The 19,121-nt window shown below is 34.5% G+C and overlaps 2 protein-coding genes across 4 annotated transcripts in view; one reads left to right on the top strand and one right to left on the bottom strand.

Annotated features, from left to right (window-relative positions):
- The first annotated feature begins 249 nt into the window (after positions 1 to 249).
- Positions 250 to 1,113, top strand: LOC135125906 (H/ACA ribonucleoprotein complex subunit 2-like protein). The gene is made up of 2 exons (XM_064051672.1): positions 250 to 661; positions 715 to 1,113. Exons 1-2 carry the CDS (start codon positions 508 to 510, stop codon positions 1,017 to 1,019), a joined length of 459 nt encoding a protein of 152 aa, XP_063907742.1. The 5' UTR covers positions 250 to 507; the 3' UTR covers positions 1,020 to 1,113.
- LOC135125905 (rho-related BTB domain-containing protein 2) overlaps positions 1,050 to 19,121 on the bottom strand; it is a 75,535-nt gene continuing 57,463 nt past the window's right edge. For all 3 annotated transcript variants that reach the window (XM_064051670.1, XM_064051669.1, XM_064051671.1), the window contains exons 3-6: positions 13,604 to 14,337; positions 8,631 to 9,030; positions 8,338 to 8,571; positions 1,050 to 2,492 (exon numbers count right to left, since the gene is read on the bottom strand). In XM_064051670.1, the coding sequence (XP_063907740.1) occupies positions 2,199 to 2,492; positions 8,338 to 8,571; positions 8,631 to 9,030; positions 13,604 to 14,337 (1,662 nt within the window). In that variant the 3' untranslated portion in view covers positions 1,050 to 2,198. The remainder of the gene's footprint in view (positions 2,493 to 8,337; positions 8,572 to 8,630; positions 9,031 to 13,603; positions 14,338 to 19,121) is intronic.

A 19,121-nucleotide genomic window follows, 5' to 3' on the forward strand; every position in this document is an offset into this window, starting at 1 on the left:
CTAATTCAGTTTATTCTAAACTGTGTTAAATTAAATTAAAACATCAACTTGGCAATGACGACAATTTTAACGAATTTTTAATATGATTTTTATAATTCTACCAGAGATAATAACTCTACATTATCACTAGGTTTTAGTCAAGTTGATTACAAATGTGGGATATGCATACAATTTTCAAATTATTCTAGTGGATTTTTCTGGTACTGGTTGGTGTTCACACTGCTAAACTAGCCACTAGCTGAGCATCTGTCATCTGTGTCTGTCATTCTGTCAAACGGTTGTTGTGGTTGTTGTGGAGGTTATGTTTGTTTATTACTTTTGAACATTTTTAATTAGCTAACATTAATTGCAATTTGTATGGTGCTGCCGTCGTGTTTCAGCTAAATTGGCACAGATTTAATATTCCGCACTACATTAAACCGACTTAATTACAAAATTGGCATAGTTTTTTGCCGCTTGTGTTCTTAACCCCACTTTTCTGTTTATCTCAACACGTGTCTTTAAAAAATGGGCGAAATTAATACAGAGCCCCAAGAAGCAGCTGAGGTAGACCCTACCGAAGAACTCTCCTATGAAGAAAAAGTACAAAATTGTAATGCCATTTCTAAACCAATGGCATCGAAGAAACTCACCAAAAAGTGTTACAAATTGGTTAAAAAAGGTACGTGCATAGAAACGAATATCCTCGGGTGTATTTGTTTCTTTGTTTTGTAGCCGTAAAACAGAAAACTTACGTACGCAATGGGTTAAAGGACGTGCAAAAGAGAATCCGGAAGGGCGAGACAGGAATTGTGATTTTTGCCGGAGATGTGACTCCAGTTGACATCATGTGCCATTTGCCTGGTGTATGTGAAGATAAAGATATTCCTTACGTTTATGTACCCAGTAAGAAGGATCTGGGAGCTGCTATGGGTATAATGCGGGGCTGCATGTTGGCTTTAGTGAGGTGTCACGATGATTATAAAGACACCTTTAATGAGTTGAAGGCTGAGATTACGAATCTCGCTGTAGCATTATAAGTATGTATAGGTTAAGCAATAAAAAAGTAATGAAGTTTAATACAAATATTTATTAGAATAGCAAATTATTGCACACATACATGATTGTTGAGTAGGTAGATGTTTTTCTGGATTAATTACACATCTCCCTATAGTTTTGCCTTAACGTAAATGGAAAATAACCCTGATAAAATCTATATTCCACACGCATCAAGTTTTGAAAGTGGTGGGTGCAAAGTTCTGAAGGGTGGTGCTTAATCGAGAAGCTGTAAGCATGGTGGAATATAAATTTTATAACGAAACCTTTTGGTGTTACCTAATTGAGATAGCAAAGCAAAAACGGTTAAAATTTCAATGTAGGCTATGATTTTCCGAGTGGTGCCGTTTATACAGTGAACTAAAACCTACTTTGTATAGTCCACACTAACTTAAAAATTAATCAGAGAACACATAAAATGACAAGTCTGCTTGATAAAGGGAGCACCTAACTTGTCATCGAGAAGTTGGTCCTAAAAACGAATAAATAAAAAGACAGTGAGACACTGATCTTCAATATTCGCACATGAGTAGAAAAATTCTTGAATAGAATGAGTCGAAAAGACTAGACGGACCTAATTTCCCCTAAGAACTAAAATTGACGCGTCTACATGTAGAAAAATAGGTGTTTTTGTTTTCTCTCCCAGCGTACGCCACTGATGTTGCGCTACACACGACCGAAGCCATCTACCATCACCTACCACATGATGTAGCTACCCGAGCAAGGTCAGTCTAGTCGTTTTATATACTTAAAGGCTTACGATCTAACGCGCAGTATACAGGGTGCACCAACACACGAAAAATCGCGCCACCAAAACCACCCGCAATCGAGCGCCCAAATCTAAAACTACATTAGGCCTAGCACTTACACCGTGAAAACCGCAAAAGCCACCCCAAAAAAGTCATTGCTTCATCAAATACGAAACAAAAAAGCAACTTTTCACTTTCCACGCTACAAGCTGCTTCACATTTAGTTGTAAATTTAGTGTCGCGTCACTGGCCTAGAACTGCTCGATTACGAATGATCTCGATCGCGCGCTACGATCTCGAGAGTCGCCACAACGCGGCCACTGCACTTATCCTACGAATATGTTAAGACAATAATGAGAGAGAATCGGTGAAATGAGTAAAATGCTTTGTTTTGAACAGTCACAGAGTTTTGCGTCAGAGTTGGCTAGAGGACAGGGCCGGATCTGACTCGGATTTCCGTGAAAAACACAGACAGCCCGATGTTGATTTGATTGTGGGCTTGAGTTCTTTGTCGCGTTCCGCCAGACACTTTTGGTAGTAGTCGTAGTCCTTCAAGTACCAGACGGGAGGCCAACGGTGCTCCACTAGGTACGCCTGGTTGTCGGGGTGGAGCAGGCGGAGACTGCGGGGCGACATACGACAAAGCTTGTTGTAGTTGACGCAGAGGTGGTTCATACACCATTCGGCGAGTTGGTGGCCATTGTGGAGCTGGGAATTAGAGAATATTAAACAGAATACCAGATTACGGCGGTGAGAGTCAAAGAAATAAATAATGAAGGGTACGAGCTTGGCTCGCCCTTTGTGGTTTTGTAATTCTGACTTTCGATCTACTATGCACATTTATTATTATCTTGAACGCGGTACCTACTATGTATTCGTTGTTTGTACCTACGGTAAATATTTAATAAATGTGTGAAAATGATCACGGTTTACCGTATTGAAGACCATTGGAAACAACGTTAAATAAATGATGAAAAATATATCGCACAGTATTTAGCCTATGTTTGAAAAATTATCTCAAGATGACTTTTCAAACTTCTACATTGATTGGAAATTGAATTTTATGCTTACTTCTCGTGCGAATATTTAAATTTAAAAAATCTGCATATTAAATGATGAAGCATACCTTGAACTTTCAACAATACTAATTAAATGTCTGTCCTCTTAAGGAAGAAATATGGGAAAAGTGATCGTTTGACGGCAGTTCCGAACAAATTTTTTAATAGTATGACGTCATATGTGTGTTAACAGACACCGAATGAGTTGTAAAAACTATAAAAACATGTGTTTGTAGCTATTATTTAACGATCAAGTAATTACAGAGAGTGTTCGTAAGACTCATGCCAAATGTGTATATGCTGTATGTTTGAGGTCTTGACGGCTGTATTCATAACTTCACCTTGGGGATTTCGGCGTCACTCTATAATCACCTTTAATGACACGTAATTTACAATGTGTTTTGTCAGTACAGAAAATAAAATTACGCGTATGCATATTTGTTCACGTGATATCTAGGTCGCTTGTGTTTGAAATCAAAGGGGAATTTAGGATTTATCGTAATTTAATACAATATGGTTAATTTGTAATCAAAGGAAAACTTTTGTTGTTAAACAATAAATAGTTTTCTCGTTCGTAAATAATACATGCATACTCAGAACGTTATTTTTGTTGGAAGGCACAGTAGTAAGATTAGTGACGTGCCGTTTATAGCCTTTGGTGAAAATATGGGGGGTATAAATAAATGGCAAACGATTATTATTTACAAAATAGCAAAATATAAAATGAAATTTTTATGTGAAATTTGCAATACAGACGAGATATGTGCTATTATACTCGTGTACCATAGACATTTGAATTTTTTAAAATACACTGACCGGCAAAAAAACCGGCCACCCATAAAAAATTTCGCAAAACCACTTTAAAAATTATTAATTTAACTAGTGATTATTATTTTATTAAAGAACCATTCACTATTGACACATGATCTACAAATTAGCATAAAAAAGAAGACAAATAAACGCAGAATTAAATTTAATTTAACAAAATAACAGAAGCATACCAAGTACGATATTTCCTTAATTAAAACAATAAAGGAGGGTGTTGTTGCAAACAGTGTTTTTCGTCATTTGAATATAAGTTTTGGCAGTTAGTAAACGTTTTCACGCGAAAACAATGCCGTTAATTTTTACACACGTCTCTCAAATTATCGCTCTGTTTTTGTTATTTTGTTAAATTAAATTTAATTCTGCGTTAATTTGTCTTCTTTTTTTGGGCAATTTATACACCATGTATCAATAGTGAATGGTTCTTTAATAAAATAACGATCATTAGTTAAATTAATAATTTTTAAAGTTTGGTCTTGCGAAATTTTTTAGGGTGGCCGGTTTTTTTGCCGGTCAGTGTAGTTGCGAATTTGATGGAGCATTGTCCATGTCGATCACAAAGTAAGAAAAGCTGATGAGTCTCACACTGTTTTATTTTTTTATATTTTCTTGAAAACATTTTTGTGAGTGAAATTTCGCAATTTCTTTGAATCCGATTTTTTCGCTCTTGACTTTGTCGAAATAATTATTACTATTCCACTGTGGATTTCAAGTAAGTAGTTGAAAAACCAATTTCAACAAACTGCAAAAAACGTATTTCATATTTTATAGAATTGTTCTACTTAACGAATTTTACGAAATAAAGTGTGTTAGTCTATCTTGGTTAACGTAAAAGATTAAGGCAGTACGCCGTTAGTTTTTATTTATTTATTTTTTTAACTAGTTAACACTTGATAGATAATTCTCTTATGTTTTAGTGGCTACTTATCTAATCGCTATCAAATGGTTAAATTAAATGGCTCTTATTCTTGTTTTGCCTATCACAAGTGGAGTTCTTCAAGGCTCTGTCTTGGCACCTTTATTATTTTTAATTTATACATCTGATATTTTTCCAGAAAGATATTCCAATGTGATTAGTTCCGCAGGTGATAATCAGATTCAAATGTGAAATATTGTTATAGCGGTCAACCATGTAGATATTATTTTCGACGAAGAAATTAGATTAAAAATTCGTCCAAGGGTCCTTGAGTACAGTCCAAAAAATCCAGCTTCTTCGAAAAATGTTAAAATTTTATTTTTAATTTTTATTTTAAGTTTTATTTATTTTATGACAACCCCTGAAAGTTAAAAAATATAGATAATATCAGTCACAGTGTAAGAAAAAAAAAAGGTTCATGAGGAGATCGAACCTACACGTTATTAGCACACTTTCAGTACGTAGATACAACGTTATGCTAGAGTTGATTTTATAGTGGTATAAAATGTTATTACAGATATAATTTAGCTTTTTGTCGGAAAATTTGGATACAAACTCCAAGGCGGATTCAAAAACCACAAGTATAAGATTATGTTATTTTATAAAACTTTATGTGGTATTTACCAAGCTAAATTTTGAGATGACATTATCAAATTGTTGTTGGGGATGCTGAGACACATTTGGCTAGCGTTTTACCATCTATCTACACGATATCCCTAACATACTAAATATCGCTTCCTTGAAAAATAAAAAAAAGATTTTCCGAACTTTTATTTGTGTTAACCTCTATACATTAAAATAGAAAATATAGATAATACTAGTAACAGAGTAAGAAGCTGAAAGACATCCAACTTTTTTTTTAATGACACAATATATTTTAGAGATTCTTGTAGAACTTGTTTTTCTGAATTCATTAATGTATCAGAATTTAATCACCCATATTTAGCCACTGATTATGATTCGAACGCATTGTTATGAAACACCACGGTTGACTTCTTTATATCTGGTCTGGAGTGCACTTAACAACTGCCCCAAAATTATGGATGCATTGATAAAGAGCAAGGCTGCATTTTTTGTGAGTTTTCTCACATGAAAATGTTCCGATCGATATTATTTCGGCAAGGAAAAACTATGTCAATTCCGGCACGTGCAGGGTGAACTGCATGATAAAACACTCGGGTTTACCGTTATTGAGATTTGATCAATAAAAAAATATAGATAATCGCAATGAACAAAAAACCCCCATGCCATATTCGAACGTGCGCGATTTTCACGTTACAAATCCGAAGGCGAACACTTCATGCATAAAAGTTGTTGTATAACTTCGATTTTTTTGCGAAAAGTAGGAACCCTCGGGGAAAATCTCAAGGCGGATTCATTAACTATAAGTATAGGGGTATATTATTTTATAAAATTTAAATCCTACTTACGTTGAAAGATTTTGAAAATATGTTATCACATTGTTGGTAGGGATGATTAGGTAAATTCCGGTTAGTGTTTTACCACTTGACATATTTATTTATTTATTTAAATAGCAATTTGTATGTACGCTCCTTCCTGATTTGAAAAAAATATTTGCTTTGTCACACAAAACATTAATTTAAACTACCTAGTTTTCCATGACCGCGGCTGCAGTGGTCCGATAGTTTCGCAGATTATCCTCTCATAAAAATGTGGATAGACAGCAGATATACAGACACATGGACGAAAACGGGAGATCAATTTTGTTGGTACTCTTGGGGTCAAGAAACGTCTAGAAAACATGACAGTAGCGAGTCGCCCGATGGACCCGATTACAATAGTTCCTTAACTTACGCTCAGGAAGTAAAAATATAGATTTGCGTACTAAATTAATCTTCCCCCTTCAAGCCAAAAACAATGGCGTTCACAGAATTTTAATATTTCTATCCGTTCTCACGATATTAGGCTTTGGGACACCTTTATATATTGATGTCGCAAATAAATATTTTTTTGCAGTGAATACGAATTTTAAATTTTAAAAGTACGCCCCTAGCATGGGATACTGCCTGCTCCTGGTACAGTGTCATTTAGAGTGTGTTTATACAGTTATTACCGTCCTTAACTTCACCGGGAAATACAATTATTCGAGTGGTTACAAAAATAACGTTATGAGTACCACCAAAATTTCAGTATGCATCTTTTCTTTATGTATAAAAGTATCCCGATGGTCTGATGACGGAAATTTATGCAAATGCGTCAATGGATTGTAAGAGGATATTTATCAGGATAAATATCTATATCTAAGGACTATTGAAAAAAATTGTTAATATACTTATACCAAAATCAAACAAGGTTTAAACTTATTTATAAGAAGGGCGTGATTCAGAAGATGCATTTTCACAATGTAAAATCTCCACTGTTATTAAATATAACCTGTCCAGAAATTCGTCTATATAACACAAGAGTTTTTTTTTTAACAATTTATCATCTTTTTAAAATGTTGTTGAAACTTCTCATTTCGTCTACGTATTTTTAATAAGCAATATCTCAATTATTTATGGAAATTTCGGAACGCCGTTTGCGCCACTGTTTTCAGCTTACAAAATGGGGATTTTTTTTTGTCGAAAATGAGATGCAGTAAAGGCAGCTTTTGTCCAAGAAACAATTAGGTTTGTCTAGAAGATGCCACCGTGGTTGGCGAAACGTGTTGGCAAATATTTTGTCTGGTTTCGGTGTTGTGGGTAATAAAGATAATAGAAAGGAGATAATGATGAACTGTTTTTAAACATCTGTCCTTGCGTTATTTAGAGAAAGTTGTGGACACGTTACATACAAGCCTGTTCATAATGAAGATGATAATATTGTGAAGATATATTAAATATCCCGTAACGGGGAGACGTAGCAACTCACGCAGCCAACTGGCAATTTTCTCATATTTATCAAATGAGAACTGCATTTTAGGACAATTTCGAACTAAATTAAATTTCTTTAGATACCAGGTTGGTTGGGGATTAAGTATGAAAATAATTTCAAAAAATTTTTAAATACATTTTCATAATGTTGATATTAAAAGAAAAAGCTTACTTAGAGATAAGCTTGTTATAAAATACTACAGGTGTCCCACTTGAAACGTATGAGAATACTGTAAATTTTATCTCTGTGTACAAAAATTTAAAACTCTCTTCAATTTCTTATACATTTGTCAAGGCAAAGTAACTGAAAATCAAGTGAGATTTTAGACCACCATCTTTAAATATAGCGGAGTTGAGAATTTTTAAATATGACAATTTTTTACACGGAAATACAAATATTTTGAAAACTATAGATTATGATGTCTGATAACATTTTCTCCCTTTTTAATAACCATCTAAATCAGTAGAAATATGTGGATAATGCGTAATCTTTCATCACCCCTTGAGACACCCTGTATTATTGAACAAGCATCATCTGGGAAATAAGAGTTGTATAAAGTCTAAAAGGTATAAAGGGGTGGTTTTAAAATTTGCTACCGAGACATTAAAAGAGAATACACTGTATTTTATGGTGGAAATAAATCATTGGGTTTTATGTACGTAGACGACAAGTCGGTCCAGCAAACTGTAATAATTTAATTTATTTAAATATTTATCTAGTTAAAATGTGGTATTGGAGTCCTTCCTTATAGCCCTAAACGTAAAAGTAAACCCTCCCACTTCCATCAGTACGTGTTTGGATCAACCGGTAAACTCATCCTGCAATAAAACCCCTGTCGTCGCTAGAAAAAGACGCCTCTACAACGCTTTAGTATGATTACCTTGACGGGTTCCAATAACCGTAAACATTGCTCAATAGCTTCAGACGGTTGTAAACACTCCAAATCTTCGATGACTCTTTTTTCAACCAAATTGACAAGTCTTGGTAAACACAGCCGATTTGCTAATTCCAATAGATTAATACATCTCACAGCAGACACCGCTGGAATTTCGTCGGTGTACAAGAAGCAAAGGAGCTTATGAAACGTGTACTCCCGCACTCCGGGAAACTCGATCTGGAAATCCGCCGAGTGAAATTACTCTCACTCACGAATTCTGGCTTAATTCAACTTACAACTTTGGCCTGACTCTCCCGGAAATCCCCGCTGAACATGGCCTTCATGACGTCACAGCGCGCCGCCAGCATGGCCTTATGTGCGGCACAGGCCCCGTCGTCCAGCTCGAAGATGACGTCGGCGAACAAGCCCTGGTCCAGGCAGATGTCCTGGAGTCTGCGTTTCAAGAAGTTCTCGTAGGTTTCGTCGGGGTGATCCGGGCCGACGAACGGGTGTTTAGTGAGCAAAACGAGTAATTGTGGCAACTCCAGGAACTCCGCGGCTTCTCTAGTTTCCTGCAGGTTGAGGGCGCTGCGGTCGATCGTCCCCGTGTAGGCGAACTGCAAGCACTGGTGCATGGCTCCAGGAGTCACCAGCTTGCTAAGGGTGACCACGGTTTGGCCTTCAGGTTGCACGTTCCTTGAAGAAAGTCATGAATTTTGGGTTTTGTTCTCTCTAAACATAGATATAATTTACTTCGCCGTTATTTTAAAACCTGTGCTCGTTATTTTAAGTTAAAAAATTGCGAAGTTAATTATATGTTTGATGTATTTACAACAAATCCTGAAGGAAACGGTGAATACGGCGAAACGCTGGCTTAAAAAACATATAATGTCTAATAACTCAGGGACACAAAAACTGGTCTAAAGTTATTCAGACAGAAATTTTCTTGCCCCTGAATTACAATTAAACAAGTTCATTTTATCAGAAAATTTTGATATGTAAATTTATTTCATTCACACTCTTCAAGTGAAATTTACTTTCTAAAATTTTAAAATGACGTCACCAAGTTTTTGGGAGAGATGACTAGACAATGTGTCACGATAATCTTAAAGTGTGTGCAAAATTTTGGATCAATCATAGCGTCTAAAATAAATTGTGAATTTTTGATTACATAGTCAAAAATAATAATGTATCAATCGTACATCAAAAGAATATTATTTTGTACATTTTAAACTGGATTTACTTCCTAAAATATTAAGATGACATCATCAAATTTTTAATGGGAATAAATACACAAATTTTACTTAGCGCTTTTTACTATCTATACGGTGATCTGAAAATACGCTCATGTGTCAGTCTCTTCAAAGCTTACTTCACGTTTATAAAATTGCCAACCAGTAGTCCAACAACAATTAACAAATGGAAACGGAATATCTACTTTTTCACATTCTAGAAGCTCTGGGACGTCGAAAAAATTGGTCGAAGTTGAAATTTGAATTTTGCGAGTTTCCATTTTTGTGATAATCTCTATAAAGTAAGAACCAGTGGCGTAACTAACACCCATTTAGCCCCAAATTCCAAGTGTGGACAATATTAAATATATTTAAAGCAGATAAATAACGCGAAAAAATGTAGACATTTTCAATTTCTCAATATATGTTTAACGTTGACACTTTGATTGTTTATGTTTATATTTCGAAAGAATTCGACTATTATTAGCACGTTCAGATTACAAGCAGCAGCGGTTAAAAGAAAATGAAATTTGATTAATTCTGTGTCGTTAACACAGAGAGGACAGGACTGATACATAATTAATTAACCATATAATGTACATATAAAATTTGACAACAGTCGGTCCAGTAGTTTCGGAGATTATTTATTTAATAAAAAAGCGGGCAGACGACAGACATACAGACAGATGGAAACGGAAGACCTATTTTTTCGTACTCTAGGGGTCATAAACGTCTAGAAATCATAAAAGTAGCCAGTCGTCCCATTGACTCGATCAACTTAGCTTACTCTAAGGGAGTAAAAAACACGACATTAGTCATTCATTAAATGGACCCTACTCTTCTCTAACTCAAGTTCGGGAACTCAAAATTGCACGGTTGACTATACGTATTCGATATTATAATGTGTTCAGAATTACGGCGATTTTTTAATTATTGTATTTATTAAGTCCGACAATCCCGAGAATACAAAAAAGTAGTACATATTAGCATGTACCTTGTTGTATGAAGTGATAACAGGCGATTTCTTTTAACCCTGGTCTCTGGTGCATAAAAAAGGGCTAACAATGCAGAAAACTTTCGTTGCTCCAGAGAACACAATTGTGCGACAAAATAAACAAAGGAGAATGTAATACGTATGTTTAAGAGGTGGAAGAGGGGAATCGACAACATTACGTACTAAGTAAATATAGCAGTTATTAAAAAATATTCTGCAGAGCCACCTGTGATTACATAATATTTAGAAGAACAAAAACAAAACAGCAAATATGTACTTCAATGTGTTATTCAATTTACACTAATTAGTGCTACATAAAAGATTTATTATAATCTACAGGACAAAGGAAATCAGTCGCCCAGTACTTCGACGTGATAGGAAAAAATACATCAAACAAAGAGAAAGAGACTATATTGTGGCAACGTGATCCACTTACACTACCTTTGAAACAGTAAGACAAGCGGATAATCGATTAAATATGTCACCTTCTCAAAAACGTGAAGATATTTTGCAAACGTGCATTATATGCATACATTTCAAATGAATAATGTAGGCTTCTCTAATCAACAAATGCTTTCAAATACAATTTTTTATAAAAATCCTAACCTGATTTATATGGGTTAAAAAAAGACAATTTACGATGAAAGATAATAATGCACTTAAGTTCGCCAGATTAATCAATACCAGGCTTGCCTGTGGAGGATTCTATTGTTCACTTTATATTCAAAGGGAATAAAATTTTTCTGTAAGCTAAAGTACCACTTTTGTAGCGGTTTATTACATGCGGCCTTCTTTTAAAGATACCCTTTAAAACTATGGAAGGTTTTTTTTGCAAATATTTATGAGTGGCGTTGTGATGTACAGTCACAAAATGTTAATCTCATTTGCACATTATTAAGTAGCAAGAATTTGAATGACGAGGAATATCATTGACAAAAGCAGGCAAAAAGAGGGATCACGGGGAAATCTTGTACCCTTGTGCTACTCCAAACTTAAGACGTCTGTCTTTTGAGTATAAATTTAGTAATGGATTTTAACGGAATATCCTCGAAATAAGAAATAAAGTTTTACACATTAGTCTGAAGAAGGTTTAACTTTTTATGCTTTTAGCTATTTCTTGTTTTTTGTTAAGTTCAGATGTTAAAACACTAAGCATTTTTTATTCTCTCCAAAATTCGTTAAGTATCTAAATCCCACTTAAGATGTCCAGCATCACGTGCTTTCTTATCTGTGTAATACTAATAATTCACTCTTATTTTTAACTTCACGAATACGTACTTTCTTAAAAAATACTTTAAACAATCAAATTTTATAATTTATCGTTGCTATTACGTAACGAACTTTTTTGAAATTTGTGATTATAGAATAGAACATGTCTTAAAAGTTTGTTTACGATTTACAAAAACAGTGAATGAATTATGAATTGTCCTGGTGCAGATGATGCAGAAAGTAAAATCATGGGATAAATATTTGTTGAAAATTACGCCGTGCGATGGATTCTGTATTGAATAAAAAATATCAATGCTTGAATCGATATATTTTTGCGATTATCTTACATAATTTTTTGGCAACGCACAATATTATTAGGGCCAATAAATTTAAAATATTTATCTCCAGCAAAGAGTAACTAATGTCTCAGAACTATTAAAAGTTCTGTAAAACATATTCTGGGTATTGGTTCTGCTTCAGGAACGAAGAAGGCAAATGGCACTACCTTTTTATCTCAACTGAAAAATTAATTTTTTTGATTAAATAAAAAAAAAACGACATATATTAATATTTATAATTTAGCTAAGAAACAGGATTTGTTTAATTCACTGTATTAGAGAGGCTAGGAAAGTTCAGTCTGCGTTATCTGTGTTATCTTTTCAAATTTCGATCTTAAGAAAAAAATCTAATGGCAATCCTCATAAATGAGGAAGTCCTTCCTACATTAAAATATGCTCCCTATTTTTTTTGAAAATCATGTTTGAGATATTTCTGCGATAAAATAAATAAATCAATTTGTAGTCACTTTTTCGAACGTCCTGTGCAAGCGTAGCTTTCGATAGATTTATTTAAACTTTTTTAGGTGCGTCATCAATTTTCTGAATGGCAAGATAAAAAATGTAATTAATGTTCTGGCATATAAAATCAATACTACTATCTTAGTTTGTGGTGTAATCTTTCAGATAAACTGTAAAATTTGATTTTCTAAACTTATTTTTTATGGAAAGCCCTATTAAGTTAAAAATAGAGATGATCAATGAGAGGACAAATCGGGGAAAATTTCAAAATAGTTGGTAGTTTCGGAAATTATTTATCTAATAAAATAGTAAACAGACGATAAACACTTAAAAAAAGATAAATTTAAAACCTTTGGAAGATTTCAGAGCCTGTGGTATTGCAGTTTCTACACTGAATTGTAAAATACTGTTATAATAAAATTGTGATTTTGTTTCAAAAATCTGGACGTCTAAAGTAAAATACAAAGGCGGATTCATAAAACAGAGGTCTAGAAGTATATTATTTTATCAAATTTAAATGCGATTTACTTCGCAAAATTTTTGAAATAACGCCATCAAATTGTTGCTGGAGTTGCCCAAAACATGCTTTTGCAGGCCTTGTCTATCGGTTCGACCCAACTAATTTACTGGTATTCTTTAAAGCCTTCTTGTACAAGTGTAACTTTCGATACAGGTTTATTTAAAGCTTTTTTACAAGCGTCATCAATTTTGTGGATGGCATGATAAAAAAATTAATTAACAGTCTGCCATCTAAAATCAATATTACTATCGTATTAGTTTGCTGCGTAATCTCTCATTATCAGATAAAATGTAAAATTGGATGATTTAAAGTATTTATCTTCGTAGGAAAGGTACCAAGTTAAAAATAGAAATGATTAAAGAGAGGCGAACGGCAATCAAGGTCGTACGTTTGCATACACAACAAGTGGTCACTCGAGATTTTCGACATGTTGAGTACTTGTTGCTTATGTGTAGGTGCTTACTGCACCTGATAACAACTCGATCCATAATATCTTAATATCACCAGGTGTCGGTACCTTATGCAGTGGAAAGCCGGATGGTCGAGCTCCCTCGCCGAAGGCAGCGCCTGACAGCTCGCCCGCCTCTTGCACGTCTTCTGCTCGGCCCGCACCAGGCACTCCGTGTCGTCGGCGAAGTCGCCCAGCGAGCTCACCATGCTCGAGTCGCTCGTGCTGCGGGCCATCAAGTCGGCGGCGAGGAGGCGGTAAAAGGCCCGACTGCACGCCGCCAGCACGAATCGGTGCGCGGGGAACCCCACCGAGCCCACCACGAGCACGATGTCGGTGTGAGCGCGGCCTAGATACAGCTGGTGCATATGGTCGGAGTAGGAGCCGGTGACGACGAGGGCCTCGGGTTTCATGGGCGGCGGCGGCTTGAAGGGTGCCTGCAGGAGGGGGCGCTGGACCTTCTTGAGATTGGTCATCCAGAACCTCTGCTGGCGGCGCGCGATCAGCGCGGCCCTGATGGCGTTTTCGAACACTTCGTTAACTCCGTAATACGTAAGTACCGACGTTTCGTAGTAGTAGAGGCCCAGCTCGCGGGCGACGTCGCGGGCTTCGTCCGGCATCACGAGGTCGCTCTTGCGGGTGGCTCGCACGAAGGGACTTCTGTCTCTGAAGTAGCTCAAGTAGGCCTCGTCCCTGTACATGTAGCGGAGGTCGTTCTTGCAGCCGACGAGCAGAACGGGCGTGCTCGGGCAAAAGCGGCGAATTTCGGGGAACCACATGAGGCGGCAGTTGCGCAACGAGACCTACAAAAAATACAAGGAAATTATTATTAGTCGGAACAAAATTATTTGAGAACAGAACATACTAGAGTAAGCACGAAGATACTTAAGATAAGAAAAATTGGTCGAAGGTTATTTCGACAGAACTTCCCTCTCTCCTGAAGTACAACTTCAACAAATCCCGCTTCTTTGAAAAGTTATAAAATGAGATTTTGCGATGTTTGTTTTATGATAACCTCTATAAAGTAAAAATCAGCGGCATCCCCTGCGCCGTGGGGGCGCAAATTGCAGTGGATTGTACAAAAAATGAAAAAATGGAAAAAATTGTCTCTTAGCAATATCAACAAACTTTAACTTCATAATAATAAATACAGATAATACACAGCGCGAGAAAAAAAAAAGAGAAAAAACAGTCCAACAAATTTCGCGTCTTTGAAAAATTATAAAAAAAAAAATGTTTTCTGATAACCTTTTTACTTGTATGTATTTATATTATCATGTTACTTATGTATTTGAAACACATAAGTAACATGATAAAATGTCTTTCAGCACTAGGTAATAGAAATTTGAAGCTCAAGTGTTTATTGATGTTTATACATCGAAAGAGTGTCACGGAGAAGTTAGTTTGACTTGAATGAGTTTGTCGTCTCAAAACACAGGACTAAAATTATTAATTAAACCACAATCGAACAAAATGTTCTGAATATTACAATCCTTATTTTTTCATTATTATTATTATTATAAAGACGTGTTTTTCACATTTTCGAGAAAAGGGGGTGACTCGTTCTTAATTTGACCAAAAAAATTTGTAATGGCGTCATCAACATGGATAGTACTAGTCATAGCACAAAAGAAAAGGAGTCGCAGTATTACCAATGCAAGAAAAAAAAGTAAATGGCCAAGTTCAGCATCGAACCCACTACCACATGTCACACGGCTTCGCCACAGGTCTTCTTATTCCCGACTTAGCAACTGCGCCACGGGGACTTCTGTCCGATGGTGGAAATATAACGTTATTATACCTTGCGAATATTTTTGCGAAAATTTGAATGTCAAGCGAAAAAACTGAAAGCGGATTCGTATACTAAAAGTATAGGAAAATATTTTTGTATAACATTCAACTCATTTTTAAAAATACGGTTCATTGAGATGACGTAATCAAATTATTGGTGGAGATGATTAACCAAATTTTGGGTAGCATTTAACCATCTACATGATATTTCTAATATACATACAAAATTATTTGACAACAATCGGTCCAGCAGTTTCGGAGATTACATTTCTAATAAAAATCGATACAGACGCCAGACAGACAGACGGAAACAGGAGACCACTTTTTTCGTACTCCAGAGGTCGTGAAAACAAAAAAGTGGCAACGGATTCGATTACTATACTTCCTTAGCTTACACTCGGGAAATAAAATGTCTTTCAGTACCTGTTAAACATTTATTTAGTTTTGAATTAATTTTTTTTTAAACCTGTACCAGATAACTGGGTAAACAGCTTATAAAATCAAAATACAAAATTACATGATATTAAATTTTACTATTTACTGTTGCCGTTTGCCTAATTATTAAATTTGAAGAAGAATGCATTTTAAAGTAAAGAAGAGGTCGATGAAATAGAAGAAAACGAGGAAACTGAAAACGAAAGCTAAATGAAACAAAATAAAATTGTGACGGAAACATTTTGATGTTAAACTTAATTTTGAAATGTTGCCCCATTGGTCCCCACCCGCAAAAAATTTGGAATGACAAGACAATTCATTCATTTGAAAGATATTTTAATGCATTATACGACTTCAGAAATTATTTGGAAGTTTGTTAATTGTTAAAAAAATTGATGTGAAGTTATTTAGAACTCCCATGTGAAGTTTTTGGTATTTGTGATTCTTTCGACGCAGAGTTATTTAAAAAATGTCAAATTTGATTTTTACAACAAGATTTTCACGGAGTTAAATTTAGACGAGTTGCTTATTCCGAAAAATCGATATTTCTTGGAAAAAATCTGTTGGCGAATCTCTTGGAAATATCGGACCACTCGGTTCTTGGAACTCCCAGACTCGAAATGTATCACCGAGGGGGCTAGGAGGGGGTGTAATGCACGAAAACCAGTCTTAACGTATTTGTAGAACTGCTTTTGTGGATTTTAGAGATGGATCATTTCAAGTTCAATATGGTGAATCATCAGAATCTGACACCGAACTCTCAGTCAGTAGCGTAACATGCACACTTCAGAAGGGGATGGTTTTTTAAATTTGAAAGTGGACTAACAAATCCCGCTTCTTCAAAAAACTATATAATTTCTGATGTTTAGTCAAAAATTTAGTTACGAGTTTTTTAAATAATCAGTTTTCGAATCTGTAAAATGACCAGCGGGGTCACCAGATCTCACGTAACTTGTTTTTTTTGGCACATTAAATCGGTGGACGACTTAACTAGCCAGAATCTTTGTAAGAATTAAGGGAAACAATCATTTGGGAGTGTCATCAAATAATTTTTGCAGCTTTGTGCAATGTGGGGAAAGCATTTTGAACACTTAAAATTTAAAGCTAATTAATTAGTGTCCTCAATTAATTATAATAAACTTAAAATATTTGTTAACTACTAACGAACTATTTAACAGTTAAACAGAGGTAGTTATTATGATTAGGTACCATTAAAACTATAAAACACATGTTGGTAACATTATTATAACAACAATTTTGCATGTCCGGTTCATGCTTAGTCGTAAAGCAAATAAAAACTTTTTTTAATTATAAACATGAAAGAATTTCATTCATTTTTTAAATGAATGGAAGAATAAACTCAAAATAATTTGTAATCTATATAAGCATTAAAATACCATTCAATTGACAGGTGCTAAAATGTGCCCTCCTAAATAAAAAAATTATGTAATTAATTTTCAAAGACGGTTATATTTAATTAAAAATTACTGTAAACTTGTTTAGAAAAAACTTCCCCCGCACCTGAAGCACAATCAAAGAAATCTAGCTTCTCAAACAAATTATAAAATTTGCGGCTTTATTTTTCTTTTTTGTGATAACTTCTTCATAAGTTAAAATAAAAATAGGTGTGGATTTTTAAACTGTAGGCAATGAAAGAAAGTTTTTCTTAATGCAATTTTGTGATACGGCATCAAATTTTTAGTAGGGACAAATATTGTCACGTCCCAAAATATATATATTCGGATAAGTACAGTGTAGTACTAATAACAATAGTGTAGGTATTCTCAGAATTTAAGGAAAATGAGATAAACTGTTTTTGCTGTAGTTAATAAAATAAATTGCTTCGTTCATTACCACATCCTGTATAAATAATTCAAAAAATATGCGTGCACTGATAAACCGCAAATGCCATGATATGTTGCACTTTTGAAATATGATTTATCTAGCAAAATTTTGCAATAACGTCAAGTTTTTAAAGAGGATAAATAAGCACATAAATTTTGATTAGCGATTTACTATTTTACGATAAGTTTAATAATTTTTAATTTTTTAATAAATAAGGGGGGACCAACATTTTTTGTAATTCTGACCTTATTACCTAATCCTCGCATTTAAATAATAATATAATACAATTTCGACAATTATTTGTTCAAGGCGCTTTTAAAAACATAAAAACTAGTATGAAGTACCAGTTAAATGAAATCTCTACGCAATATTTGACTGTTTTAACCAGCGACGTGTTTATTCTCCGATTAAATTTTACGTTTGTTTGCACAATGTGACAGTATAAAGTTAAGGTGCTTCTGCTTGAGGATAATACACACTTACTAGAATTACAAGAGTATTACATTCCTTCATTCGCAATAGTTTCATTGTTGTATATTATGATAAGGTAATCTTTACTATGAAACTATGATCTCCTTTCGAAATAACGGGAAATTAGTTGCGATAAAATTTGACAAATCAATAGATTTTAAGTTGTAGAATCCTACCTGAAATTATTCCATCTATAGCAGTATTTCATGACGAGCTAGTGTGCTTGCGTTAGATAAATAAACTGCTATACAGCTTGTGTCACAAGTTGTATTTGAAGCAGATTACTCTGCTGTTTACTATCTTAGAACAAAATTATGTAACAGATTTATAATACGTTTGTTGCCACTGTACGATAAAAGTATAGTCACTTATTGGAACAAAGGAAAAGACGGTGGCAGATTTTAATGCAAGATGTGAAGTGAAAACAATCACATAGGATGTTAAAACTGATTTTTGCTGTATACATTAGGGTGATTCAAAAAAAAAATATTTTTTTTTTCGTGTCAAAGAGGTTCAAAAGTTTCTTTTCAACGTAAAAAAATACCAGTTAAAAGTTGAGCTCTTAATATTAATATTAAGACCGTCCGCATCGCGTTTTTCTATTTCCCATAAGAATAACATGGGAAAATTTTTGTTTGCACCTTCTGATTTTTATTGCTAGCCCGTCGTGTGTCGTGAAAAAAATTCAATCACATATTTTTATAGAGAATTGAACGCTCTACAAAAAGTGTCTCCTATGATTTTGCGAGAAACCTGACTATGATTTTTTAACCCACTGATGCTGAAAATGTTCGGAAAGAGTTTTACTGGCCTTATTATAGCATAAAATTATAAACAATTACTGTTTAAAAAACTAAATTTAAAATGTGTATCAATTTTTGTGGTGATTTATTCCAATAAGACCATCAAATTTATTGTAATGCATCAAAAACGTCAAAATTTGGATAAATTTAACTTTAGCCTAAAATAACTCTTCAACTATCAGGTTTCTCGCACAATCATAGGAGACACTTTTTGTAGAGCGTTCAATTCTCTATAAAAATAT

This window comes from Zophobas morio, unplaced genomic scaffold (genome assembly GCF_036711695.1).
Source record: "Zophobas morio isolate AGI-343-1 ecotype UQ-CSIRO unplaced genomic scaffold, CSIRO_AGI_Zmor_V1 ptg000009l, whole genome shotgun sequence".
NCBI classification, from domain to species: Eukaryota; Metazoa; Arthropoda; class Insecta; order Coleoptera; family Tenebrionidae; genus Zophobas; species Zophobas morio.